The 27,913-nt window shown below is 39.9% G+C and overlaps 1 protein-coding gene across 7 annotated transcripts in view; it reads left to right on the forward strand.

Annotated features, from left to right (window-relative positions):
* Window positions 1-27,913, forward strand: part of kif26ab (kinesin family member 26Ab) — a 72,937-nt gene that overhangs the window by 36,896 nt on the left and 8,128 nt on the right. For 5 of the 7 annotated variants that reach the window (XM_011490381.4, XM_078941346.1, XM_011490382.4 and 2 more), the window contains 5 exons: window positions 19,511-19,694; window positions 22,964-23,176; window positions 24,038-24,131; window positions 24,627-24,889; window positions 27,412-27,595. In XM_011490381.4, coding sequence (XP_011488683.1) covers window positions 19,511-19,694; window positions 22,964-23,176; window positions 24,038-24,131; window positions 24,627-24,889; window positions 27,412-27,595 — 938 coding nt within the window. Of the gene's footprint in view, window positions 1-16,711; window positions 17,644-19,510; window positions 19,695-22,963; window positions 23,177-24,037; window positions 24,132-24,626; window positions 24,890-27,411; window positions 27,596-27,913 lie in introns of those variants that run through there. The other 2 variants (XM_011490384.4, XM_078941348.1) reach the window with 1 other exon arrangement.

Genomic DNA, 27,913 nt, shown 5'->3' on the forward strand with positions numbered 1-27,913 from the left:
GTGAATGTTAATGCTGCCTCTACCTCTAGAGACTGACAAATGAGAATTGATTCATATCAATCTGTTGAATCAGAGCAACACATGCCCAGGGCAGCAAATGGCTCATCAGAGGTATTGAGTGGGTGGTAGCTGGGATGCTTGAGCTGCTCTGTGGTATTTGTCTTTGTTTGCTTGTGGATAATAGACCAGCTGGTATTTTACTGCCATAATCAGGCTGACGGGACTAATGGTTGCCTCTCTGCAGAGGCTCACAGTTTTGACACAGGCCGAAACTGAGAATCTCAAACTTTTGGGAAAAATCCAGGGGTGAATCTATTTTCAGGTACAAGCTAAGGTATTGACCTTGCATATTTTCCCACTCCACTCATCATACTGAAAAAGTAAAAGGTGGTTTTTAGACTGGCTCAAAAACTGGCCTGGAGAAATACGAAAAACTACACTAAACACATATATTCAACCCATACATTGCATTTTTAAATAAAGATCAGTTTGATTTCAAGTAATTGTTTGTTTTGTATGCAGCTTGATAGGTCAGCTCCACCCGAAGTTCTAAAACCTAGAACGCAGTTGGTGTCAAATGTTCAGCATGACATTTCTAAATGGTTTAGATAAGGGGGCTGCAACCTGTGGCTCTTTTATCCCTCCATAGTGGTTCTTTAACTTCAAAGAAAAATGTTAACAATTTGGACAACTAATGGATAGTTAGATTTAGTTAGTTGTAAAGTTATTTTTATTTTTATGTGTAGATTTTAACATGTCAACCCTTGTGCTATCCTAGGCCCTTTAACATTGGGAGTTGGGTCATCTAGACCCACTAGACAGTGCGATGAAGCTTTTTTCTTCAATGATTTGTGATCTTCACTGGTGTCCATGGATTACATGAAACCCTCTTCACCTTTATCCACCTTTGTCATGGTGGGGAGAACACGTCAATGTAAGGGTGGGGAATAGGATAGCACAAGGGTTAAATAACTGAGCAAAGTTTTACCAGTGGTTTATAGACTAAGCTTAAATTGCATGTTATTATCTTTCGCTGCACAACAGTGTCTAGTTGCTGTTTAGAGGCAAAGTTCTCAAGTAAATAATTGCATTTACATGTATAGATTGTTGTTAGAGGATGAAGGTGCACCAAAGTCATAATGATGGAAAATGCCATGTAAAAAATAATCCTTAATAGCCATTATCAAATATATGTGGCCCTAAAAAACAGGTTTCAAATTTTGAAAATTTATTTCAGTTTGACAAATGTCTTCATTTCTATGAGTTAAAGTAATTAAATTTGTCATTTTACACTGCAATCAGTAAAGCAATTAAGAACAACTCAATCTATCTTTAGCAAATTTCCCCTCTAAAATGAAACAGTATGCTTTCTGCGCCTGTGCCTTGTGGAATATGATAACACGGTGTGATGATGTTTTTCTCCCTGCAGCAGTAGAATGATGTGCTCTGTTGTGATGGGCAGCCCAGAATCACTTGTGCCTGACATTGTCAATGGTAAACAGCTGCAGAGATAGGAAGAGGTAGAAAGGCAGAGGGATTGTCGCCTTTGGGAGGGATAACCTGATACCTTTTCCCCTGCTTCCCTCTTAAATAAAACCCTGACTCAGGAAGACTGTCTGACCCACTCAGAAAGCCTGCAGGGGTTGGGAATGAGCTGTGTGTGTGGAGTCTAACAAAAGAGCTGAAGTGCTGACTCAAGCCTATGTGCTCACCCGGGGTCCATGTGAGCCAAGCCCTGGGGGGAGAAGGGAAACAATGCTGTCCCCTTTTGACAGACCCCCCCATAAATGGAAAAATAAGTACATGTGGAGATTAGAAGTCCTCCATTCATGTCAGTCAGCATAGAAGTGTCTCTTTCATTGTGATTTGCCATAAATGTTTGAAAAAATGCAAAATTTTGTGCAGCTTTTTTGTACACGAATAACAGAAGACTCTTTTTATCTCTGACTGACTGCTCACATTTAGTGTTGCATGTTTAACTGAATAATAGATCGGAGATCTGCACCGAGATTCTATGATCGGTGCATTAGCAGAAATTAAAGTTAAAAGTATGGAGTTTCCCTGAGCTGCTTCCCGCTGAAAGGATAATATAATCATGTCTCGGGTGTGCAAGAGGAGCTATCTCAACCTCTTTAGTGCCCCTCCGTGAAAGGTGTCATGCAAATGGAGGCTATTATCTTTGTCATTAGAAGCAGAGCCTCTTTTCCAATCATTTTTTTTTTGGTGTGATTTAAAGCGTGACAGTAGAATAAGAAAAGGAATTTGCTCAATGGAATTTTATCCTCTTACTGTTTGGATTTGTAAAAAAGGAAACTTGAGAGTTCCTATGAGCAGAACAAAATGCTTATTTTGGTTTATCATTAATTACTGCACTTCAATGCTCAGATATGCTACAAGCCTTCATTTGCCGGACTTATGACTGCCTAAGTACTAGTTTGCTATCAACCAAAGCATTATCTAATCCGATACAAACTAAGATTTACAGATTGACAGATTATCATTGTAGATAAATGACTGTTAAACTGTGGAAGAAAGAAGCCATAGGTAACACAATTGAGTGGAGAAGAGTGAAGAAGCTTCCACAGAAAAGTGATAGTTTTGATGACATCACAACATTTGTTGCTGTGATGATGACCTACCTCTGGAAATGAGTTATCTGTGACATCATCAGTAATTTCGCAGAAGCCATTACTATTTATTCATTCATCTTCTAAACCTGTTTTCTCCCTTTCTGGGCCACGGGGCTGTCGCAGCCTATCCCGGCCACTAGTGGGTGAAGGCCGGGTACACCCTGGACAGGTCACCAGTCCGTCGCAGGGCCACAATCACATTCCCATACACACTCGCATTTACATCTAGGGAGAACCAATTAACCCTATGAAGCATGTTTTTGGACAGTGGGAGATGGAGTCCCTGGAGAAAACCCATGCACACACGGGGAGTACATGCAAACTCCACACAGGGGATTCAGTTTCAGGTCTCCCAGCCAGGACTTGGGGTTTTTTTAAGAAGTAAAATGTTTTTTGACCATGAACATTGATAGAATTCTTTTCATTTTCCAATTAATTTTACGCACAAAAATATTCTAAAGATTGGGCAAAAATGTTTTATAAGTTCTTGAAGATATTTCGATAAAATGCTGAAGCTATCTGCTAAATAGCTGGAGGTCTGTAATTTCCTTCAGCAAAAATTTTAAATAAGAAAGCATGAAAAGAGCTGGAAAAGACTGAAGACGATGCTGAAACTTCAAATTCATTTGATTAATTTGCCAATAAAAGACCTGAACGAATTATAACTGAAGGTTATTTCAAGCAATAAAACTAAAAAGTTTGTAAAAAAGAAGTGATGTGTTGGAAAGAGCTACAGTTATTAAGTTGAATTTGTACTTTAGTGAAAAATTACCCATAGCAATACTAAAAGATACACAAAAACTTTCCAGTAAATATGGATCTATGTGAATAATCCATTGAACATTGAGGAATCATTTCGGAAGCTGCCAAAGTGTGCACAGTGTGTATGTAAGGCAGGAACTGCAGCTGGTGATCCTTGAAGAGACTTTGCAGACTCACAGATTCAATCACCAAATGCACCGATTAAGGTCAACTGCTCTGTAAATATAAATGGAAAGGTGAGAGGATGACATATCTGTTTCTATCCCCCTTTTTTCCATAAACGTTGTCTTGAACAGAGAGGATTACAGCCCATAATCGGGTTGTGACCCAGTATAAGAAATCTGGCTATGGAGTGCTTACTAAAGCATCTCTTTAACCACACTCACTCCATGTAGTTGTTGCCTGTCTTATTAGTGTGATATTGGATTAACAGATGATTTCCAAATAGGAGGGTGTAAACACATCCTCTGTGCTTGAAGATCAAAACCTGCCTGACCTAGACAGTTTTTCTGTCTTTTATCTGAAAAAAAGTTATCATCCCCACATCTACTATCAGGGCCATATCTTACTGACAACTCAGCTCATTTCACCTGACTTGGACCCCTTTAGCTGTTTTTGGGTTGCCTGTTGACTAGAATATAGATGAAAGATTAGGAAACACTTGTTAGAAATCCCCTCCTCCTGCATTCTGTCTTTCCTGTCATCCTCCTGATTAATCACCCCCAAATGTTCTTAGCAGCCTGCGGGCCTGTTTGTTGTGATAGCCTCCATGTGAAGAAGTGCAAATAAATAATCGCTAGGTGTCCTGCCCTGGCAGAGAGTGATTAATGAAGCAGCGAAATGGAGCAGAAGTATGCCGACTTCTACGTGTCTCTCCCACGCTCATCAAGTTCTCATGTAGTGGTACTTCTAAAGCTGAGTTGTTGTTAGATTTAATTATAGAATTCAGTGAATCTTAGAGTTCTTAGATGTCTTGTATATAAAACATTCTACCTTTGCAATGACTTGATGCATCAGCAACGGTTTGTTGGCCTTGAGCAGAACCGCCTGAGATTTGTGAGTAAAGATATGGGTGGGATGCTGGTTGAATCAGAGTTCAAAATTTGTGTTAAGGATGTGAAGTTATGCTGGCATGTCTGCAGCCTTGGACAGGAGCAGCATACCCGAAGCTGTGTCTGAGGAACGTGGTGCATATTCACTGGAAGAGATGAAAGCCGCTGTTAATCTTTGTCAGCAGTGCCAGAGGCGAGGCGACTGCAGTCTGTGGAGGTGGGAAAAAGAAAAACCTTCCTTTTATATCATGTCACCAATCAGCTAAAAGGCATATTTATTATTCTGACTTCTACTTTTGTTTCCTAAACCTTGTCACACAACAGCTGTGCATTTTTCCAGTGCTTACCCTTTCTTTAAGACTCGTAAACAAGTCGAAGCCAATAATTAGGAACTCTTCCTTCTGTGACCTTTTGACTTTTTCCAGATATGTCCAATTCTTTCGTCCAGGGCCTTTAAACGGCCCACTTATCTCATTGACCGCCAAATAGTCCTGTAGAGCCTAAGCCCCATTCTTTGTTCACTTCTTCATGGCATAATGTTTGAGCTTGTTAGGGCCGCATTAGCAAGAGGTGATCCTGAATGCTGGAACAGACAATAAAAGGGATTGTAAATGGCATTATAACCACAAATGTCCCTTACTGTGCTTGTCTTAAGTCCAGAGTAAGCCCATCTTTTAGCCAGAGAGGTTTAGAGCTTTTGAGTCAAGGAATTGGGAAATCGAGGGGGGTGAGTCAGTGATTGGAGATAGGTTTGCAGTGCTTTGGGAACAGAATAAACAAATATAACAAACCAATTTTAATTATTTGGTTTTTGTGCCACATTTTGTTTTATATAAATCACATGTAAGTACAGCTTTTTCTGTGGAACTGAGGTTTGCCCAAATGGGTTAAGCATCTGAAGCTGTAGGGCTTCCGCACAGTTTTGCATGATAGCAGAATCAGACTAAAAACCACCAGGATTTCTGTTTAGTCTCTGAGTTGCTAACGTCCAGAGCCTACATTTATATTTACAACCATGCACTGTAGCTGGTAAACAGATTTTCTTGAATATTGATGAGTACTTTTATTTTTCAAATTTTGTCGCCAACTGTTTCATTTATTCTTGGCCGACTGGGGATTCCCATCCTTGGGAATATTGCAATTCCAAGCTGGCTGTGGCACGGCCCCAGCAATCATTTTTTTTCTGCTGCTTTTTTCTCAGGCAGAAAATGATTTACCTCCAAGCGGACAGCATTTTGCTGGCACAGAGCCAGGCCTACTGATCGAAGATGGGGCTTGGTTGTACACCCCGCTGATCCCTCTCACACCATCTCTTTTTTGTCTATTTCCTCTTCATCCTTGTTTCATGTCGGCACCACCCAATTCATTCTTCCTCCTTTGCATCTGCAGTGCTTCCTTTCCCAACAATTACAACCTTTCTCTTCCCCGAAGTTTCAAATGATCCCCTGTTATTCAAGCAACTCTCCAGAGGATTCCCTAATCCCTTGTTTTCCAGCTCAGTCCACAGACCATGTAAAAGGAATTCAGAGACAAAACAGATTTACAACCAGAAGGCAAAATTAAGATTGTATTTTCCTAATTACTTTTTTCGGCTTTTTTTAACATCATATTAATATTAATCTCCCATTAGGGTATTTTTGATCTGTAAAGTTAGTTTTCACAAGTGCTGTCATTTTGGTTTTGTAGTCTTTTCTTACAACACATTGTACTCACAGATGCTACCTGAATGCATTTGGCCTCACCTAATTGGCTGGGGACTGTTGCAGGGAAGATGTGTGTGCAGCCTTGGGCTGTCAGCAGTCAGCACACAAATAATGCACCATTTGATTCTGTGTGTCCAAGGTCAGACGCTGTGCAGGAACAAAACGCTTGTTGAACACCTCTATGGAACAAAAGCTTTCCTCGAAATCCTCACTCCACTGTGTTTGAAGAGTGTCAGACTGCATGTTGGATGTCGAATTCTTCACAGTCTAGTTTTGGTGGAGCAAGTTTGTCTTATTTCTAAACATTTACGGTGAGTTTTTCAACCAACCCTTCCATACCTAGAAAAAGCACCCTTTCACCCATTACGTAAAAATCCATCTGTTATATCATTATATAAAAAGTAAATAAAACAGTTTTCACTCTTTAGCCTTTACACATGCAACACTGCTATTTGTCAGTTTCACAATAGTGACATTAGCCTGCACTAAAAAAAAGTTACAATAAAACCTTAAAGCATGTTTTAAGCTTTTAGAAAGATTTTGCCTACTTGCCTGACAGTGCAAGACTCACTTGCATGAACAGTCGAGCTTGAGAGATGTGTGGGCTTGGCCAGTGTTTTAGGGAAGCAGGTGTGAAAAAGTCAAGACACCCTTTAGCTGAGAATATGAGCAGTTGTTTAAAAAATAGAGAGTGTTGGAGCTACAGGAGCTAGAGGAGCTGAGATGCAGTGCAACAAGAAGTTATGCAAAGATGTGTTCACAGTGAACGCAATTTGCGCGTCAGCAGAGTTTCTGTTTCAATGTTTCCATGATAAGTCAATATACAGACGCGATCATAGTTCCTGGAGCCCATGTTGGTCGCAGTACGTCCAGAGTTTAAATATCTGAACTCTGGTGAGGAAGACACGTCGCATTAACTAATTAGCTTTGGCCCGTAACTTGTTGATGATGTGACGGAAGTCCAAAACCAACATGTAGGAGAACCTGATGGTTCTCGTTCTGAAATTTGTGCGGATTCTTCGATTACGTCACTGAGCAGTCCAAGGTCTTTGGGCTGCTCAAAAAACAAGGAGCACTCCAAGGTCTTTGGACTGCTCAAAAAACAAGGAGCCGAAGTTTGTACAGAATGTAATTACAACCCTGTCACAATTGCATTTTTGGTAAAAAATAATCCTCATGATTGACATCCAAACAAGTTTCTTCTGCCACTGCAGGCTAACACACCTGGAAAAGCACAGCGCTGTTACTTCTTCTCCTCCATAACATGAACAAAGGAAGTAGCACACCCCTAGCTGCACAGCGCATTAGGTAAAAACAAGACAGACTGAAGCTACCTGATGTGCAACAGTTACACATTCCGTCCATGCATGTGTGAATAGTACAGCACTTCCTCCTTGTTTAATAGTAACATTTTTTTTAAAAAGATTTGCGGCCGGTAGCAGTTCTGCCTCCTTTACGCCTGTCTGAGCCGTTTAAACAGGGGATAATCCGTGATCTCAAAAATGTATGTTTTCCTTAACACCAGTGAGCTTCTACCGATTGGATTAAAGCTCAGAAAAAATATAAGATCCTCGCCTAAATGCAACACTATAATCACATGTTGTTGTCATTACAGACCTTGAAAATCTCAATGATACATGATAGAATGAATGACGGCCACGCAGCTAGGAATTATTCCCTCTGTTTGATTGTTTTCATATGACATCATCACGATATCAAATAATCACATGATGTCATATTAGCTTTGAGTTGTTTTTGTCATATGACATCATCATCATTGCATGATGGTGGCAATGATGATGTCATATGACATAACAACAAATCATAGCAACATGTTATTATGTCATATGACATCATCGTCATTGCATGATGGTGGCAATGATGATGTCATATGACATAATAACATGTTGCTATGATTTGTTATTATGTCATATGGCATAATAATAAGTCGCTGTAATTTGTTGTGACGTTCTTGACTAATACCCCCTTTCAGTTTTACAGACCAAAGCAAGTTTAGGGTTTTGCGTATCAAGTAAAGTTTGCAGTTTTACATACAGAGTACAGTTTGCAGTTTTACAGTTATCAGTTAAAAAAAAAACAAGTAGACAGACATCATGAACCACCTCAAACAAGATCTGCAGGAAGAGATTGAAATTCTGATTGAATTAAATCTTGCCAGATTCATCAAGCCCCAGATAAGGCGCCTCATTTCTGGACAACCAGATGAAAGGTGCAAAGAGATTATCCGGGACTTCATGAAGAAGTTAACACGTAAAGTTTTATCCATTTTGAAACAAAGTGGTAAAACTTTAACAGGAGAATTTGTGAGGGACTGTGTTGTCAGCACTGTACCTACGGCATTTGCGAAGGTTCTCAAAAGCAGCAAAGACACCACAACGTTACACAGTTGCAACACTTTAACATTTCTAATAACTAAGGATGTGTTAAGGCAGCTGGCATCAAAGAAAACACGTATTTCCAACACTAGTGTGGATTTGATTGTGGAGAACTGCTGCCAATTGATCAAAGATCTTTGTGAAGAACAAAAGCAAAAAAGGACAGAACAGACGGCCCAGCCCTTTACAGTACAGGACCCTTCCGTTGCCCAAAATAAAGCAGAGGCACACACAACTGATAAAGGAACAAAAATGACAAAAGATTTGAAAGACGGCTCTTTGAAGAAGAAGATTAAAAAAGACTTGGCTGCAGCAAGAGTCGCTAAAATAACCCTAATTGAGAAACTAGTGGAGGATCTTATTGAACGTATATTTACAAAAGGCAAGACCCCACTTTCTCAAGATATGTTTGAATCCTGCAGGAAGCGCCTTTTTGGGAGACTCTCATTTGAAGCACAAAAACTAGAATGCTACATAAGCGAGGACAACCTAAAAGGGCTTGTCAGAAGAATTTATAAAAGTGTCAAAAAAAGTGTAAGAAAAGGTCGCACTACCGTTGTGATGTTCCTGCAATCTGAGGAGAAACTCTTTGAAAATCTTGTGGCAACCTCATTTAAAAGATGTATTTTAAAGAAGAAGATTGTTTGTAAAGATATCAGCAGCTGCCCAAAGTCGGCCTTCGTTTTTGAAGACTCTGATGAAGCACTACAAACAAGCAGTCTGGAAAATACAAGTCAAATGAGGCCAAATTTAAATCCAGCATCTGATCAAGAGTCTCATTCAGCAAACGAATCATTGACAAGAAAAACTTCTGAGGTCATAAATCTGGGATCAAATGCGATAGACAGTAATCTATCGGTCAAACAAGATGAATGTAAACACTTGATTAACAAGTACCTCACAGTTTTAATTCCTTATATGTTTAAAAAGGCAGGCTATGTGAGTTCCAAGGACAACTATGAACTTCTATATTCACGAATGTATGTTGAAGTGTGGAATATGTGCATGGCTCATGATTTCAACTTGGAGAAGCATAGTGTGGAAAAGTTGGAAAAAGTTACATACATGAATTTGATTAATTTTTGTAAATATTCAGAAAGTGTATCTCTCATGTGCATGAACTTAGACAAGTCAGTCTGTGACATAATCGTGGCTAAAACCTTTGAAAAGCACATGCTAAAAAAGAGGTCTAAATTTGCAAGGCTTGTCTCAAAAATTCAAATAGGCTTTAACGGATTATTAATCTAAGCCAACAAGGCAATACTGTAGGAGAACATGTAAATTGTAATGATTTAGGAATGTATTAGTGTTTTTTTTTTTAATTTAGGATATATATAGGTTTATGAATATAAATTAGAAGCATGTGGGGATGCACCAAAGTGTTGTGGGGAAAAAGATTAAAATGGGACAATATAGATTTATATTTTTAGTTATATGGATGTAGGGTATTCATTAGCTTGGGAATGGGACTATAATACTTAGTGGTAGGAGGGGGTTTGTGATAAATTTAGTGTAGGACATGGGGGTGAGAATTTGTAAGGTTTTAACGTCTTCTCACTTCCTTTCAGAAGACAAAAAAAACTTTTATTCAGACAGAAATGTTAACCTAAAACAAAATCTTGTATTTATATTTTTTGCAACGTTTTGCACAAAGTATTGCTCTGTTCACGCTGTAACTGAACAGGGAATACGCAGAATGTAATGATTTTTAGTCTATACATGATTAAATAGATTAGAATCATACATATAAATTGCATTTATAAAACAGATCAGTGGACAAATGTTTTTTATCATAAGTACACATCTCATAATGCCAAATGAGGATGATGGTAGGTGAAGAATTTAACTACAGACCACAAAGCACAGCAAAACAGACAAACAAACTCATGCAGGAGCTCCACCCAGCAGCAGCAGTTTCAAAACAAAAAAACAACAGTTTAAAATACAGAGAACAATGTCCCAATGAGGAACAACATCCCTTTAAAGAATTAAAATGTGCTCCGCAAACCAAGTCTGGACGCCGGATGCACGGCCCCGCCACAGCCCTGACTGTTTTTATATGGACTCTGGATGATTCCATATGGTCCATATGTGTTGAATGAGTCCAACACATATAGAATTTGGGTTCTGAAGAGCCGTACTGAGGGCTGTCTGGTCTCTGAAGAATTAAAATGAGCTATGTAAACCAAGTCTGGCCACCATATGAGTGGCCCTGCCAAAGCCCTGTTTTAATATGGACTCTGGATGAGTCAAATATATGTTGAAGACATCTAAGGTCTTTAGGGTCTGAGGAGCCTAACTGAAGGCTTTATAGTCTCTGTATGACCAGAGCAGGAGCTTGGTTTGCATAGTCGGCAGTAACTCTAACCTGTTCCTGGTGCATGTTGGACTCCAGCAGTGCTGCCCTTTATCACCGGGTCTGTTCATGATCAAGAATTTCTTGGCACATCCAAGGGCTGGTCGGAGGTCTGCTCTTTGTAGAATATGTCCCTATTTATAAGATCGGAGACAAACACTATTTACAAACGATAGACCCGTTTCTTCCAAAATTTTCAAAATGTTTGAAAAAATAATGAATGATAAAGTAATAAAATTTATGGTTAAACATAAAATTATAATTGAAAACCAATATGGTTTTAGAGAAAATAAATCAACCTCAATGGCTATCATTGATGTTGTGGAAGAAATCACAAATGCCCAGGAAAAAAAGAAATCTGGAGCTGGAATTGTCATTGACTTAAAAAAAGCATTAACACTCTCAATCATGACATGCTACTTGACAAACTGGAAGAGTATGAGACAAGAGGACTAGTGCTAATTTGGGTCAAAAGCTATTTAATGAGAAGAAAAAGATTTGTCGAGATTAATACATTTATATCAGAAGCCAAAGAGATGAGTTGTGGTGTTCCACAAGGATCAATTCTGGGCCTGCTACTATTTAATATTTACATAAATGATATATTCAGTGTTTTAAAACTTTCAAAACTTAATATTCACTGATAACACAAATATATTGTATTGTACAGACAATCATAGGGAACTCATTAATTTGGTGAACACAGAGTTAAACAAAATAAAACCATGGTTGGATTACAACAAATTATCTTTGAATAAGCACTTGATTTTGTTACTTGAAAAGAATATATCTGATCAGAACCGGATTATGAAAACCAGGCAAAACTATAAAATGTATTAACTCAGTGGGGTGGGATACTGTAAGATAGCTTCCTCTCACTGCTATTCAAGTAATAAATCAAGCTCTACTTGACTCTATTTAATGATCCCTATACTTAATTATGCAAATGTGACTTAAGTGTGTCTTTGTTTGAGTTAGTTTTTTTTATCTATGAATTTCATCATTTCTGTAATGAGTTTAATAAATCTGTGTAATTTTATTTGTATTGACTACAATCAATCGGTCGGTCGGTGGAGTGCTCCTTCCCCAGGTGGAGAATCTAAGGGTTTTGTTTAGGAGTGAGGGAAGATCATAGCGGCAGATTGACAGCCGGACTGGTTCAGCTTGCGCCGTTATGCAGTCGCTGTGCCGGTCTGTTGTGTTGAAAAGAGAGCTAATCCAGAAAGCAAAGCTTTCAATTTACCGGTCGATCTTCGTTCCAATACTCACCTATGGTCATGAGCTCTGGGTCATGACTACGGTGGCCGAGATGTGCAAGACAGACACGCTTACATTTGGGAAACAACAACAACAAATCCCAGTATAAATGAACAAATACTGAAACACAACAGCAAGTCACAAAACACAACAAAAATTCACAAAGCAAATTACAGAGTCCTGAAACACAAAACCAAATCCGGGTGCAAATTACCAAATACCAAATTACAAAAAAACAACCCCGTTACAAATAACCAAATCCAGAAAACACAACAATGAAAGGGGAGATTGTTTTTGTAAAACGGTATTTGGTAATTTGCACCCGGATTTGCTTTTGTGTTTCAGGACCCCTTTTTGGGAGGGAACTTAAACATCACTGCCAGCAAACATGAGTCCTCACAGTGCCCACCAACCTTACCTACACCTTTTCTCACACACATTCCTTACCCCACCACACTGCACACCCCAATACACACACACACTCATACGTTATGAAAGAAAGGCAGTGGGCAGTGATCTTCTGTCACCTACCCCATTCCTTTTGGGGGGAACCAGGTCCTCAGGTAATGTCCTTTGGGTATTGGCTTCCTGGACCTGGCGCCCTGTCCCTCTCCACGCAAGGAGGGGAATCCCCCAGATCTTCAGCTAAGCCATGAATCATCACCGCGGTGATCAAAAATCCCACACGGTCACAGCTCTAGTAACTAAATATTATTTCAAGGGAACGAATTATTATTATTTATTTTTTTTACCCATGTCAGTTCACGGGCTCCATATGTCTTGTTACTCAAAGTGTTTTTTTAAATCTTCTCTGTTGTTTTGAAACAAAATTAGCAATTAATTTCAGTATTTGTCAAATTTCTAGCAACAGGCAGCTTTACTTAACGTGTTTGGATAAAGGAAGTTGGGGAAAGTAAATTGGTGTTCATATCAGGGATCTCTTGATTTCAGGACGACTTTGATAGAAGATTGACTCATTAGAGCACTAAACGTCTGAGCCACACGAATGGGAGAGATAGTTTTATGAGTTTTGTTCCATAAACATACTAAAAGGGTAAAAAACTTGAATATGGTAAGATTTTTGCTGTGTTTTGTTAGGGTCAACACCTGTTTTAAAATGACACATTGAGCTTTTCATTGCAGTGATAATGTATGTAAAACATGGGTGATAATATAAATGAGAATAAGCTACATTATATGAAATGGCAATTATAAATCAAAATCAATAGAACATTGTTTCTCTTGTTGCCAAGCTTTGTAGGATGACTACATATGAAGCTCATTGTTGTTTGATTATTTTAAAGCCAAAAATGTAAAAATAAACAAACAAACAAACAAACAAACAAACAAAAAAGACCCAATAACACTAACTGATGGCAATGCAGAGGTGAGGATTTGCTTCATCCAAATTTGCTGAAACCTAAAACATGCCATTTCGTCACTCTGCTCTGTCGAGCCTGAACATTTGTTTGAAGTGCTTGTTTCAAATGAAGTCTTGTGTTTCTCCTGGAGCTGGCAGATTTATGTTGCCCTCCCCATACACACACGCACTCACACCTTTGGGGCATAGAGCTGTTTGATCGTGTCAAGGGGAGCCCATCAATAAGACAGTGCACTGATTTTAGCTCTGAGGTGGTTTCTTAATGATTATCCTTCCTCTCGAAAACATGGCATCTCACCTGGAAAACCAACACAAATCCAGCATAGTCAGTCAAAACATTCTGCTGATGTGGCATTTTGATTTTACTGTGCAACAATACTGATTTGTGCACATGAATTCAAACAAGATTCCCTTAATTGCATATAAAAGAAAGTCCTTCTAGAGCAACTCTGTCACGGTTGAATCAAGACCTAAATTGAGATTGTACACAGATGCTCAGTTGTGCTCAAAAGACTGGGGTAAAGTTCAAGTAAAGGGATTATCCAGGGATTGAGATCTCTCTGAGTTGAGGAGTAAGAATGCTTTCATTTCTGAAAAATGCTATCAGAAATTAATGTCAGGGACTCGTGGAACTCAAGAAATTAGTTCTAAAAAAATTAGGGAGTCACCAAGTTAAGCTGTTTGTTTGCACAAGATTTGACTTCCAGAAATTGTGTGTTATAAAATTTTAAAAAAAGCTTATCTGGTGTGGATCAAACAAAGGTGAGCCAAAGAGGAGATGTCAACCAAAAATAATAAGAGATGTAAAAATACAAGTCTGAGTAAACCAATCATTTATCTCAATCAAAAAAGGCTTGAAAATGTTTAAATAGTACACATAATTTATTAAGATAGTCAGCTTTATAGCAGGAATAGTTGTTTTTCTTTTCCTTCCTCTTTTTTTGACAGTTTGTGGCAATGCCACCCCAAAAGAGCAGCTCTTGTGATTTTTTAAAAAATTTCAGTTGAATTCAGCATAAAGTACAAATCAAGGTGTGACATTTATAGCTTTCCTCAATCATTGGAGGAAATAGAAAAAAACGCCAGATTATTCGAATGTAAAAGCACTCTAGGAGAGATGGGTCAGGGCTGGCACCCGCTATGGGCTATGAACTATGGTTTTGCAGCATATGAAGGTAAGAGATCAGTTCCAATAAGGGATGCATTGCAGGGGCAAGTTCTTATGTTGCGCTCCTGTCCAGTATGGGTAACGAGTGGAGAAAAAGAAGAAAATGGAGAATAGAGAAAAAAAACTCTGCTGTTGTAGAGATGAGGCAGTGGACATTACAAAGAAAGCCTGGCTTGTTGTACTGCAGTCATTATGACTGGTGTACCTCCATTCATGAAGAGCTATGCCGGGCTGCTAATCAGCAGCAGTGGGAGACTTGCCTGTTATGGGGTGGTGAAGCAGTGTGATATCAGACCCAATGATCTGATCCCTGCATGAATGGCCAGAGCAGGCTTATCTTGTCTGTGGGGAGAGAAAAAGAGGAGGGGAATCAGAGGAAAGGAAGTGCCAAGAATAGTAAATGCAGCCAGCATGGTAATTATCCACTGAAAGGATCGACCTAAAGAGCTGTATAGCTGCTCAGAGAACAGAGACAAATTTGCACAAACAAGCTGATGGGTGTGCCAGCTAATGACTGTCTGAGGCTAAGGTATTTCTCAAGCCAATTTGACAAAGCTTTTTTAAAAAAAAAGGCTGGGGATATTATTGACATCTGGCCAACTTGAAGCTTTGAAAGTGGTAGAAAAAATCAGCCCCTCCACGATGTCTGTTCTGCAGTCATTAACCTCCTCCACCATCACTCCCCAAAAGGTGAGAAGGAAATACTTTCCTTTCCTAAACAAAGGCTCCAGAAGACCTTTTCTTTTAAAAAGGTGCTTGATTTTGCATCTGTCTGGTGCTGGCTCATTTATATATATTGCAGTCATTATCTGTCCCTGTGGTCTGTTCATAAGAAGACAGTGATGGAGCAGAAAGGCTATCAGGACAGTTCCAACTGTGACGGTTCCTTCTTTTTGTGTCATTGTGATGTATAACACGTGAAAGCACACCGTTAGTATCAGCAAAGGGGATAAGACTAATTACTGGTTGCACTGTCAGAGTGACCAATGTCGGCATTAGAGTAGTTTTCCGCTGCCAATCAAAGGAATTCTGTGCTGGAGAAGCATGCAACAACCCTTTAAAAATAAGATCATGTCAGGCAAATTAATCAGGACACAGTGCAGAAAAGCTCGGTGAAGAAGGCGTTAAAGGTTATGTGATATATCAACCTGCTTCATTACAAAAGAGCGGTCTTCACATTTGTAGGCAGAGCTGTTTTTTTCTGTCTTTAAATTCTATCCAGCAGAGTTCACATAAGGGGTACTATGTCAGACGAAGAGAGCTTTGTGCTGAATGTACTTTCATCTGGCGAGTCTCACACCCACTCTCTTTGCGGATGTGTTGTAGTGGGCACATTGCAGCCAACGCAGCAGCCTTTCAAAACAGACGGGTTTGTTAGGGGGGCTTAGAGGCCTTTCTGTTAAATTGGTAGCCCAGGGAATACACCATACTCTCACCCCTGCGCTCACCCACTCACATGCTTTCAGCCCCCTTTTACCCTTGACCACTGACTGACTGCATTTCCTCTCCTTGGCCAACATGAATCTGCCTTTCTGATATGTCATCTGTTCATTGTTTGGATTCTTGTTTCATTTTTTTTTTTCAAGCTCACACCTAAAAAAAAGTCCTTTATCTTGAGTCTGGTCATCTCGCATTCATAAAATATCCTCCCACATTTCTGTGCTTTTGCCCCTTTCCACTTTTGAGGGTGCAAAATTGCTAGTTAAAGTCTGGTTGGTCTGGCTAATTACATGCTTGAACAGTGATGAACAATACAAACGTGCAGGACTGTACATTACAGAAGCAGACATTCACTGGGGCTCATGGATGCATGCACTGTAGGCATACTAACTAAATCTGTTTGAAGTGAGGGACCCTAAAAGAAGAGAGGGCTCCTGTAGACATTAAGTATTCATGTGACGTGTTTTGGGGTGTATACATGGGTGTGTTTGTGCTGAGGGTTTTGTCAGACTGTGTGTATGTTATAGAGAGAAGGAAAGTACTGGCAAATTGTGCCGCAAGCAGCCAGGAATCGAGCTCTGACACCTCGTCTGGCAGTCGGAGCAAAAAAGGGGCTGGGCTGAGGAAAGAAAAGGGAGAAGAGGGAGGAGGGAGTGTTGGTGTGTGTGGCTGAGGGAAGGAGAGAAAGAGACAGACGCGGCAGGACAGCTGCCAGAATTTTCAGATTCGAGAAGGACCAAGTGGCGGAACAGGAATTCTCGCCGTTCCCAGTCACCTGAGGAAATCTGCTGGCTTAACCGGGAGCATTGAAGCTTTCCTGTTCATGTTTTTTCCTTCTGAGCGACTCTGGGAGTCGAGAGAGAACCGTCAGGGTCTTCAGCCGCTTGCAACACACTCAGCAGAGTGGATTACCTGCATGACAGAAAACCAGGAAGCTTGTAGTTTGAACAAAAACCTGGATGCCAGAAAAGGAGTGGAGATTGGAGTTGGAGACAGTTTTTCCTTTTTAAGCTGCTGAACTTTTTCCGGTGAAGAACATGGAAGCAGTTAAAGCTTCTTCGCGAGCGTGGGCTCCTCCTCCTCACCTTCCCGTTCTTTGCTTCCTATCAAACTCTCTGGATTAGTTGTATCCTTCATCACCTATCCCATTTTCCTGCAGAGTACTCCTCTTCCTCCTCCTGCCCACCTGACGCATTCAGGTGCTGTGGCATCCGCGCATTTCCCTCCACCCCTCCACCCCTTGGCCCCTCTCCACTTCTTACAAACCTCTGTGAAATCAAGTGGAACCTCAATGATTGCCATCAGAGCAAAAAGGACTCTCGTGCTTAGACTAGCGCGCATCCCCCTCCTCGCTTTGCTCTCTGCTTCTGTGCCGACGTGTCAGATGTTCAAATAACGGAGAGCAGCGACAGCAAAGACATGGGCTGCAAAAGTGAACTCAGATGGTTGTCTGATTTTTGACTATGAAAATAAACTAGATAATGGATTGGAAAGAGCTGTAAGTACACCCCTGGTGCACGTTACTTGTTTGATTATATGCAGAAATGTGTCTATTTAACTTTACCAGACAGGCAGGTTTGTTTTGATTGCTCCAAGGAAATTTTGATAGAAGAAAGCTTTGTTAGGATGGGGATTGAGTGTGAACAGGTGGACAAGCTGTTGTAAAGTGAAGAAATGCCCTGATCAAATGTGACGTTGAAAAAAGGAGATAGAGAGAGAAACTGAATAGTTTTCCTTATTCATTTTTACAATTTATCCAAGAACACATAAGTGTCAACATGCAGCATCGAACAGAAGTCAAGGTGAGGGTCTGAGCTTTTGGGTGTGAGTGCAGCTCACGGATCAAGACAGTTACAAATCAGTTTAGCTCCTTTCTTTTCTATGTTGCATCTCTGGGTGATTTGAGACTCTTGATTTATGTCTCAGCTAAAAAAGAAAAGACAGAATGAGGTGAGGCAGAGTGAGTGAGAGACAGGGCCGATTGGTCTTGAATGGATGTACTGCGGATACCCTTAAACACGCACGCACAAGCCACACTCGCCTCACATCTTGCCGCACACAAGCACGTGGACAGCACATGGTGCGCTTTCGCGTTTTTTTTCCTCTCCCTTTCACATCCATCTATTTCATCTAATTTTTTCTTCCAGTCACACGATCCGTCTCGCATGCTATCACACACAGGCAGCTCCCTGGGGAGCTCCTTCTCCTGTAGCCTTCTAGGATGCAATAATTATTCCATCAGCCAGCAGTGTGTTCCATGATTGTGCTCTTGGGCTGTCTCTGTGGGGGGTGTACAGTGAAGAGGGGAGACAAGGGTTTGGTTGTCACTCCAGGGAAAAGGGAACATGTTTTTTTTTTTTTTTTTTTATGGGCAGGAGCCCACCCAGGCCCAACTAGAGGAGAGCAGGAATAATGAGCCAGAAATACTCTTTAAGGAAACGACCTGGACACACCTGGATCTGTTTCAGTTTTCCTTTTTTTTCTTTCTCAAATGTTCTTTAATCTCAGACAAAATTCCTTGCACTGCAGATTTCTCATTCTTTTACTTGATACTTGTTTTTTTCATCTCCCACGTGTCATTCCATGTCCACAACCACTCCTTTGTCTTCTCCTTACTTCTCTGAAATCTGGGTGAAAACAGTTTGAAAGGACTTTTACATTTTTCTTGCTGTTTTACTGTTTTCATTGACCCTGCATTGCTGGCTGATCTATGTTAGTTGACCCAAGCACATGCCACAACTGGAACCACTAAGTCTGTCCAGCTTCTCTGCTCTGAAATTGGGCACTGTGGGGCTTATAAAACTACAAAACCATACTTACTTACTTTCTTTATTATGTTCGTTTGTAGCTCGAAGCTGAACTCAAAAGAGAAAAAACACAAATGTATTTAGTTTTAAATAATAATATGTTTAAAAACCATTTCTGAAAAAAGTTTCTCTATTTTCAATTTAGGTGTTATGAAACCTCCTTTTGTCCATCACATGCTTACACTATGACTTAAATAAGTCATCCTCTGTTGTAACAGCTTAGCTCTCTTAACTCAGACATGTGTAGTCCCAAATGGTAGCTTCAGCAGTTCTCACCTGTCATATTTGGGACAGTTTTCATCTTTTATAAGGACTTTGATCAAAATAAATTGATGTGTTAACAGTTTTTTTATTCTTTAGCTGGAACAGGTGTATCTGGTCTCTGAATGTTTGTGACTTGATGTCTGATTAAAGTAAATCAAGGAAAAGAGGTTTTTCGTGACACAAGATGTGAGTTGAAGGAAAAGGATTCTAAAACTTTCTATTCTGCTTAAGTTTTCTGGAAACCTTGTTCTATAGGTATGGCTTCAACTCAAGTTTTTGTTGAAACTCTTCCAGGGCAGCTCAGAAGCTGAACCTGTCCTCCAAACGGAAGAAACACCAGCCTTTGCCCCTCCACCCCCAGGAGCCTTCCATCTACCCGACCAACTTCAGTGGCATCCTTCAGGTCTCACCACCCCCTGCTCCGCCATGCCTGCTCCGAGCTGTTTCCAAGGTGAAAGAGAACCCAGGAATGGGAAAGGTAAGCATTGGCACAGTTGTTGCTGAATTCAGTATGTGATTTTGCAAACTGTAACTCCTTTCTTCCATCAACCTTGTTCCCACTGGTGCAAATGGAAAGTTTATTGGGCTGAAATGCCAGGTGGGGACACATTGGTCTACACACAAAAAGCCTCTGGTCCATTCAATGCAGATTCAGCTAGATTAGCCCATGGTCATGAATTCAGTCCATTTGTTGAAGCAGTTTCTGCAAACACTGAAGGTGTATTTTATAGAAATGTACTCATGTTAAAAGATGGTCTTCTAAATACATTAAAGATGTAGTGCAGAAAGCAAGGACAGCTGTTTTTGGACAACTATTCAACAAAGCTGTGCAAACACATCGCTCTTCCCTTTTTGGTTTGTTTGTTCGTTTGTTTGAGCAGATGAAAAGGCACATAAAGGCTCAGCTGAAGATTTGGTTAAACTGAATGGAAGATTTCACTGCTGTTGTAAACCCTTGTATGACACAAGTTCATATATATCTGCTGAGATTTACATTTGTCACTGTAGAGTAGACACATTGGTGTTGTCTGCCGTCCTGTAAAGCCTAGACACAGTGGTGATATCTGCAAGATTCCATGCTTTTGCATTTTCTTGCATCTGTTTTTACATCAATTCAACCTAAATATTAGTTTTGTTTCCATTTGCCTTATTTAAGTCACTTCCAAATCTCCAATTTTGACCCGTAGACACGTCTTGTCAGGTATAGAAAGCTGAGTAGATGGCGCAATGGAGATGGAGCCTCACTAATGGACTCTGGAAACAGAGGCCATTAGTGCAACGTGTGAAAACACTGTGGCCTTCAGTATCTGATGGCTGCCAAGATAACAAAGAGAGCAGAGATGTTGTTGCTTCAGCAGAGGCATGTGGACGTTCCTTTCAAAATTGTATGACCAATACAATTTAATAGAAACACATACTAGTCTAAATGCACAAATAAAATGTACAATATCAGTAGTTATCTTTATGGAACTTTTGAAAATACTTTTCTAACTCTTATTTTACGCTTGCCAATAAGAAAGTATAAAAATATGCCATTTTTTAAATATCTTACAAAATAGTAATGTATAAAATTAAATTATTCTGTCTTTCATATCATTTTGATTTGATTTTTCATTTGAAAGGGTTTATTTCAAGCAATCAAAGCAAGAATAATGCACCAAACAATACAATCAGCATTCATACATTCATACAAAGACGTATCAACTTATAGGATAATTAGACATCAAATCAAAATTGCTCCATCATTAAATCAATTGCTTGAAATGTAGTGGAAGAAAGCAAACTTATTTAATCCCACCCCTGTTCTACCCTAACCATTTTTAATACGTGATTTATCATTATCCGGTTCATATTCTTATATCAGATATCTATACCTTACCAACACAGTTTCTGGTCATCAAGAATACTTAAGTATCAATAAATCACATGACAACGATGAATTACTTAATGATTATGTAAAATAGATATAACTCTATTTTGTATATTAACATAGCACATACAGATCAGTTACCTAAAATATATTCAGATTATTTTCATTAGAAAAATCATGACTACAATAAAAAAAAAACCACTATATCAGAAAAAATAGACATAACACTGTTTCAGAAATCTTCATAGCATATGCAGATCAGGTATCAACAATATCTGCTGATTATTATTATTATTATATAATTGGATGCTATTTCTGAAATCATCATAGTACATGCAGGTCAAGTATCAAAAGATTAAAAATATGTTTTAGTTTATTATTCATTACAAAAATAATAACTTTTTGGGACAAGTGAAATGATATAATTAGAGAATGATCACTTTAACCATCTTCAATAATTTTTAAAACAATTTCATTATTATAATTATGTGGTAATGCTGTGAAATAAAAAAGCGTACATATTCTGTCAACTGTCCAAGGTTAGTAATTCCATCTTTTGCTGCTTGATTAACACCCGTCATTCTGGTTTTAACAGAGTTTATAAGTTCACTTTTCTGTAATGTCTGCAGACTTTGTTTAAGGTCAGTGTCCTATCTCATATTATATTTTGTGAGCAGTAGGTCCAAAGTTACTTTTTCCAACTCCCAAGCAGCATTATTCTTAGAGTTCCATTTCAATTTTGCGGAAGTTCTTTTTCAGAAAGCTTTATACATTGCTTAGAGTTCCCATCTTGTGCAACGTAGAATATAGAAAGTCTTTTCTGGCTGTAATGTCAGGGTGTAACAGTAAACAACTCCAGGAGATGACAGGGTCTTAAAAAGCCTTCTAATCTTATCCCAGGAGCTGTTCTGTCCCTCGTCAGTCACAGATATATTTTCATAGTGCTATTGTAACAGGTTTATATCTGACCATCAGATCGTGAAGCAATATCGAGTTGTCATTTTAAAGGAAGCTAATCGTAAACTGGAGCTTCATATAGCTCAACATGCTCAAAGACCCCCCCACATACCACACACAGAAGGCTGTGTGCAGCACAGCAAGTGTAAAAGCTGTGTGACTTTTGTTAGATGCAGCACGGCATACAGCTGGGAAGTTGACTTTACTCCTTTAGGCACAGCAATAACAGAAGAAATGCATTGTCTTGCCAGTGTGGTGCTGAAACAAAACATTTATCTATAGGCTGTCACCTTCTTCAGTCCATACATGGGCGATGAGGCATACTTTGACCTGAGGAATGTGTCATGTCTGTAAGCTCTCTTTGTGAATATCAAATCAAAATACAGCCGGTTTTAGAATTCTTACATGAAGTAAGAAAGCAGAAGAAAAGCTGCAGAGTGTAAAAAGGTAGAATAAAGAAGGGGGCCATATGCCTCTGCTCTGCCGGCTGCTAAGCTGCTCTCAGTCCAAAAAAACAACCTAGAGTGGGATAATCCCCCCCAGCAGGGTGCTTCACACAATTTTCAGCATTTATAGCAATGACTTTCAATACTCACCTTGCTTCCTTTTTACTAACACCATTAGGCAATGTGTTGACCCATCGAGTTTGCTGCTGACTGTGAGACTGTTTCCATGGAAACCTCAGATGTACATCAGCTCTGAAAGAGTGGACGTGATGTTAATGCGTAATGTTGAGGGAGTTTCAGTTTGCAACTTCTATTCAGAATGCAAACCTTCGACTCCTTTTTGAATTTAGGTTTATGTTCTCATTTTTACCCACCTATTTAATCAGGAAAAAAACAAGTAGTTCTCTGCTAATGTTGTGCCTTCCTCTCTTTTAATGCAGCCCTTTTTCTTATTCTTTTTGTTAAACTGAACAGGTGAAAGTGATGATGCGAATCTGTCCATCTCTGGAGGATGCAGACTCTTCAGAGTCGCAGTCCTTCCTGAAAGTTGACAGCAGGAAGAAGCAGCTGACCCTCTACGACCCAGCGTCTAGCCCACACTCCAGTTCAGGACACAGGAGGTCCGCCACTGTGGCCGTTCCAAAGATATTCGCCTTTGATGCTGTTTTTACCCAGGATGCCTCACAAGTAATGGACATTATATTTGTTCCTTTTTTTCGTATTTTGTTGATCAGGAATTTGTCTGCTCTAGAACTTAAGAACTTTCTTAAGCATGGGGGGGCGTGGTAAGGGGCTTAGAGAAAAGATTCTTGTCTTGGGTCAACTGCAATTTTTGGCAGAGTGGGGCTAACAGCTGGGCATTTTAAGCCATCAGAAGAATGATCTGAATTCACTCCACTTAAATCCAACCTCTTTTTTTGACACCGCTTTATCAAACCATTACAATTGTCACTGAATCAAAAGTCTGCTGTAATTTATGAACAAAACAAAAACACAAAAACAAGAACAAAACATTAGTCTTTTCATAGAAGAAATAATTAGATATCATTAAAGGAAAATTACTTAAACTTTGAGGATTATATTCATTTCCAATTGGCTCTTCAGAATTAACAGCATAAAACCAGAAATGACTACAACTAATGTTGCAAGGTGTGAGAAAACCTGTGTTTTTGTATTCCCTTTCATTTTAAGGAAATACATTCAAAAATAAGCTGCTGGTGGCTTAAGGCAAAACGTTTCAGCAGCAGCCCACATGCCAAGCTGTTATATTGTGCTGCTGGGACGAGACTGCTGGTGGCAAACAGTTGTATGGATGAGAACTGCTGTTAGAGGTCTTGTTTGTTGGTCTTGTTTGTTGTGTGATGTATGGGAATGAGACTCGTCTGCAGAGGCTTTGCCTCAGAGGCCCCGTACTGAAACAAACGGCATGAAACAGTCTTCACAAACAAATGATTTTGCTTTCATTTTGAATGGACAAATATTGTTTTTCTTTCTGTTTCCCAGGCACAAAATTTTGAAACTAAACATTAGACGATGTTTTTGTCACAGGCGGAGGTGTGCTCAGGAACAGTAGCGGAGGTCGTCCAGTCTGTTGTGAACGGAGCAGACGGCTGCATCTTCAGCTTCGGTCAAGTCAAGCTTGGTAAGCTCCTCCAAAGGCACCAGATTTGACAAGTGCCTTTGTTAGCCAAAGAAAAACTCTTATTGGTCTTTGTTAGTTACACTTGGTGTCCACAATTGGTTCAGTGATGCACTGGGGTGAGTCAAGGAATTGGAGATTAAAGCGAAAGAAATCTGAAGGTGGGGGGTGACGGATTAAGTGTAGCATCAAGGCTTCAGGGGTTACTCTATAATTAAAATCCGAGTGACTGCTCTGGCTAGTATGCTTAAGTGGAAGACTTCTCTTTTCATGCAGCTGTTTGCTGTCATTCTCTTTTGCATTTGATTCACATGTATAACCTCCTTCCATGTCCGCCTTTATCTTTTCCCTTTTTCCCAGTGCCTGTCGTTCCTTTCTTTTAGAAATACTGCGCTTCCAGGCAGCTTGGTGGAATAAGACATAACATAAAGTGAATATGCTTGCTTCAAGGCCATATTTTCTTTTTGTTATACCTCTTTCCCTATCATACATCCCCAGGCAAGACATACACCATGATTGGCAAAGACAGCTCCACTCAGAGCCTAGGCATTGTACCCTGCGCCATTTCCTGGCTCTTCAAGCTCATCAATGAGAGAAAGGAGAAGACTGGCACTCGGTTCTCAGTCCGTGTGTCTGCTGTGGAAATTTTTGGAAAAGATGAAGAGCTTAAGGACTTGCTGTCAGAAGTGTCAACAGGCAGCCTACAGGAGGGCCAGTCACCGGGAATCCATCTGAAAGAGGATCCCATCTGCGGCACTCAGGTGAGAGATGCTTGGTCTCCCTGGTTTCCTTTGTTCGCTCAGTCTTTCATTCCCTCTCTGTGGGTTATAAAGTATTAGTCTTAGTATTGATCTTTTTCTGCCTGTGATCTAACCCCTCTTTCTTTTTCAAAGATGTTTAAACTTTCTAGTGAGTACATGTGTGAGACTTTTTGTCTCCTAGGACTTCCTAGCCCGTCTCACTATATCCTCGCTCCTGAAATCTTTGATTTATATTTCAACCAAACCCACCTGTGTTATTGATAGCTTTCTTTTTACTTTCTTTCTCTGACTCTCCTGTCAGCATCCATTACCCATGACTTAAAGCGAGCTCGCCACAAACATCTGTAGGAATATCACTGGGGGATGTTGAAGAACTGCAGGTTTGAAGTCATTCACAGGTGTTGCTGACAGATGTTTTTTTTGGGTGGGGTGTCGGTTTTGGACTTCTACTTCAAAGCAACTGCAGCTCAGGAAGTCTCCTCTTCCTTTCAGCTTCCACACATGGGCTCCTTGATGTTGCCTGCTTCTTTTCTGAATTTCTTCTTCTCAGGAAGGTGCCCCTACCCAGGGGCGCAACTACCTAATTAAATAGGGGTATGCGGCCACGTAACCCCCCCCCCCCCCACACACACACACACACTAACACACAAACACAAATGCACATAATAAAATACCCCATCCACTCCTAAAGCTATCTTAACATCCCCACAACAATTTTATTGTTTACATGTATAAATCTCATCACTTCTTATCTGGTTAGGGAGATGACCCAGAAGAACATTTTTGTGAGCTATTTTCAACCGTGTATTGCCTCAATGATTCCCCAAATTTGTGAGGTGATGCCATTCAAAAGAATCTTCCGAGAAATAACTTACCCCAGCCCTCTCCTCTGTACCTCTCTGTTCTTCTCCCTCTTCATCACCAGCTGATCGTCTCCCACCCTCTATCATCATCATTATCATCATCTGAACCTCTCTCCTCATTCTTCTCTGTTGGGATTGACTTGTCATGTATGTCTGCACTTGTTTTCCCAAAATACGTGAACAAGTGGTCAGCAGAACTTTGAACCAGAATTAGCATCTAGGTTTTTGTGACTTCAATAGTTTAATTATTCCTGACTGAAGTCATCTCTGCTCTCTTTTATATCAGATGCATCACCATCCTCATGTCTGTCTCCTTCACCTCTTGTCTGTGTTCTTCTCTACTAAATCATATGGCCAAGCAGCAATTGTTTCATGTTTTAAATAAATTAATCATCTTGCTAGTGAACATTTTTTCAAAATAAGAATACTATTTAAAAATAACTGACTCGGTATTAACTTTGCCCTGAACGTCCACCTTAAGACCAACCTGTTTTCTTTCCTCCATCTGTCCTGATCTTTTTTCTCTCTTCTCTTCTTTCTCTCCATCCTTACAGCTGTGTGATATAAACTTTGTGTTAGGAAGATTTTCAAAGAATAAAGAGACTAAACTATATGTAAAAATAGAAACATTTTTTTGTATTTTTAAATTACATTTTTGTTGGATATCACTTAGTGGTGGGATAGAATAAAATAGATTTCTTTATTGTTGTCAAACAACTCCAAATGTTCAACTACAATCCAAAGTGTCGTTCAGCCAAAGTGATATTAAAAGCAACAGGCTGCAAACTAAATAGTCACTCACAAAAAATAATTATCCAAACTTTTAACATAAAAAGAAAAAAAATTAGTACAAACAAGCTTCTTCATTTTCTCTTCATGATTATTGATACTGTAAATCCTGCTCAGTACAGCAGCAATACACTTGTGACCATAATAGCTTTAGCCTGAATGTTTTTCAAGCCTGTTTTTATCACTGCTAAAATGTACTTGCTGTCTCTCAACAATTTACAGAAGCTTTTCTTCATTCACAACACATGTTTGTCCCTCTTGCGTTTTCTGTTTTCATCCCCCGATTGTTTTTTCTTTTGCCTTTCCATTGACTTTCCTTAAAGTGCGTTGCCATCAGATGATCACATATGGAGGGATTTTCACAGAATTCAAATAAAAACAATCAGGCGCGAGAGCGCGCCCCCGTACGTCCTCGCGGACATGTGCTGGATTGTGCAGCGCTCTCTGTACAAGACCCGAGGGAAGGAGGAGCGGCTGTGGCGGGGGCGCCCAATCAGTTACGATGTACTTCTGTTACTGATCATATCATGTAAATATATGCGCACAAACAGCTGTGAAATTAAAAAATACGGACTATAAAATCATTTTCACAACTGTAGTTTGGCGCCCCCTTTGGCCGGCGCCCCTATGCAACGCATATGCTACACACCCACTTTTTGCGCCCCTGCCCCTACCTCCTGGTCCTACATTACCTCTCTCAGCCCTGCTCCCTCTGCATGCACATCCTCTGTTTTTAATTGCCTCAGAGAGTCACTGATATGTGCAGGAAGTGTATGCAGGGGGTCCAATTAACAGGTTCCTCGGTTTTTCCAGCCTTAATACCCTCTTGTGCTAACCCTCCGGTCTATGTCTATTCCTCTGTGTTTGCAGCTCCAAAATCAGAGCGAGCTGCGTGCTCCGACCGCCGACAAAGCTGCATTTTACCTCGATGCGGCCATTGCCGCGCGCAGCACCAGCAGACCAAATGTTGAGGAGGAGGAGCGGCGCAACTCTCACATGCTGTTCACCCTGCATGTTTATCAGTATCGCATGGAGAAGAGTGGCAAAGGCGGAAGTTAGTATTATAACCCTGGCTAAGGAGTACTTTAAGCAAGGAAGGAATCATTGTTGACCTAGACCTGAAACCTTTATTTAGATCACTTGAAAAAGTTTGTAATTGTTAGTTGGTTGTTTAATTGATACATTTCATTACATTTCATACATCTGATACAATCAGATAAACATTGATTCATCTCAGTGTGGAAAATCTGCCTCCCTGGTCTGGTGGGATTCAGTTACTTCCCTTTTATTGTCCCTAAGCTACAAATAAGGAAGCTAACTAGTAGAAAAGGGGGATCTTCATTTATTCAACTGGTCCTTTTTTCATTGACAG

This window comes from Oryzias latipes, chromosome 22, assembly GCF_053564925.1.
Source record: "Oryzias latipes strain Hd-rR chromosome 22, Olatipes_Hd-rR_3.1".
NCBI lineage: Eukaryota > Metazoa > Chordata > Actinopteri > Beloniformes > Adrianichthyidae > Oryzias > Oryzias latipes.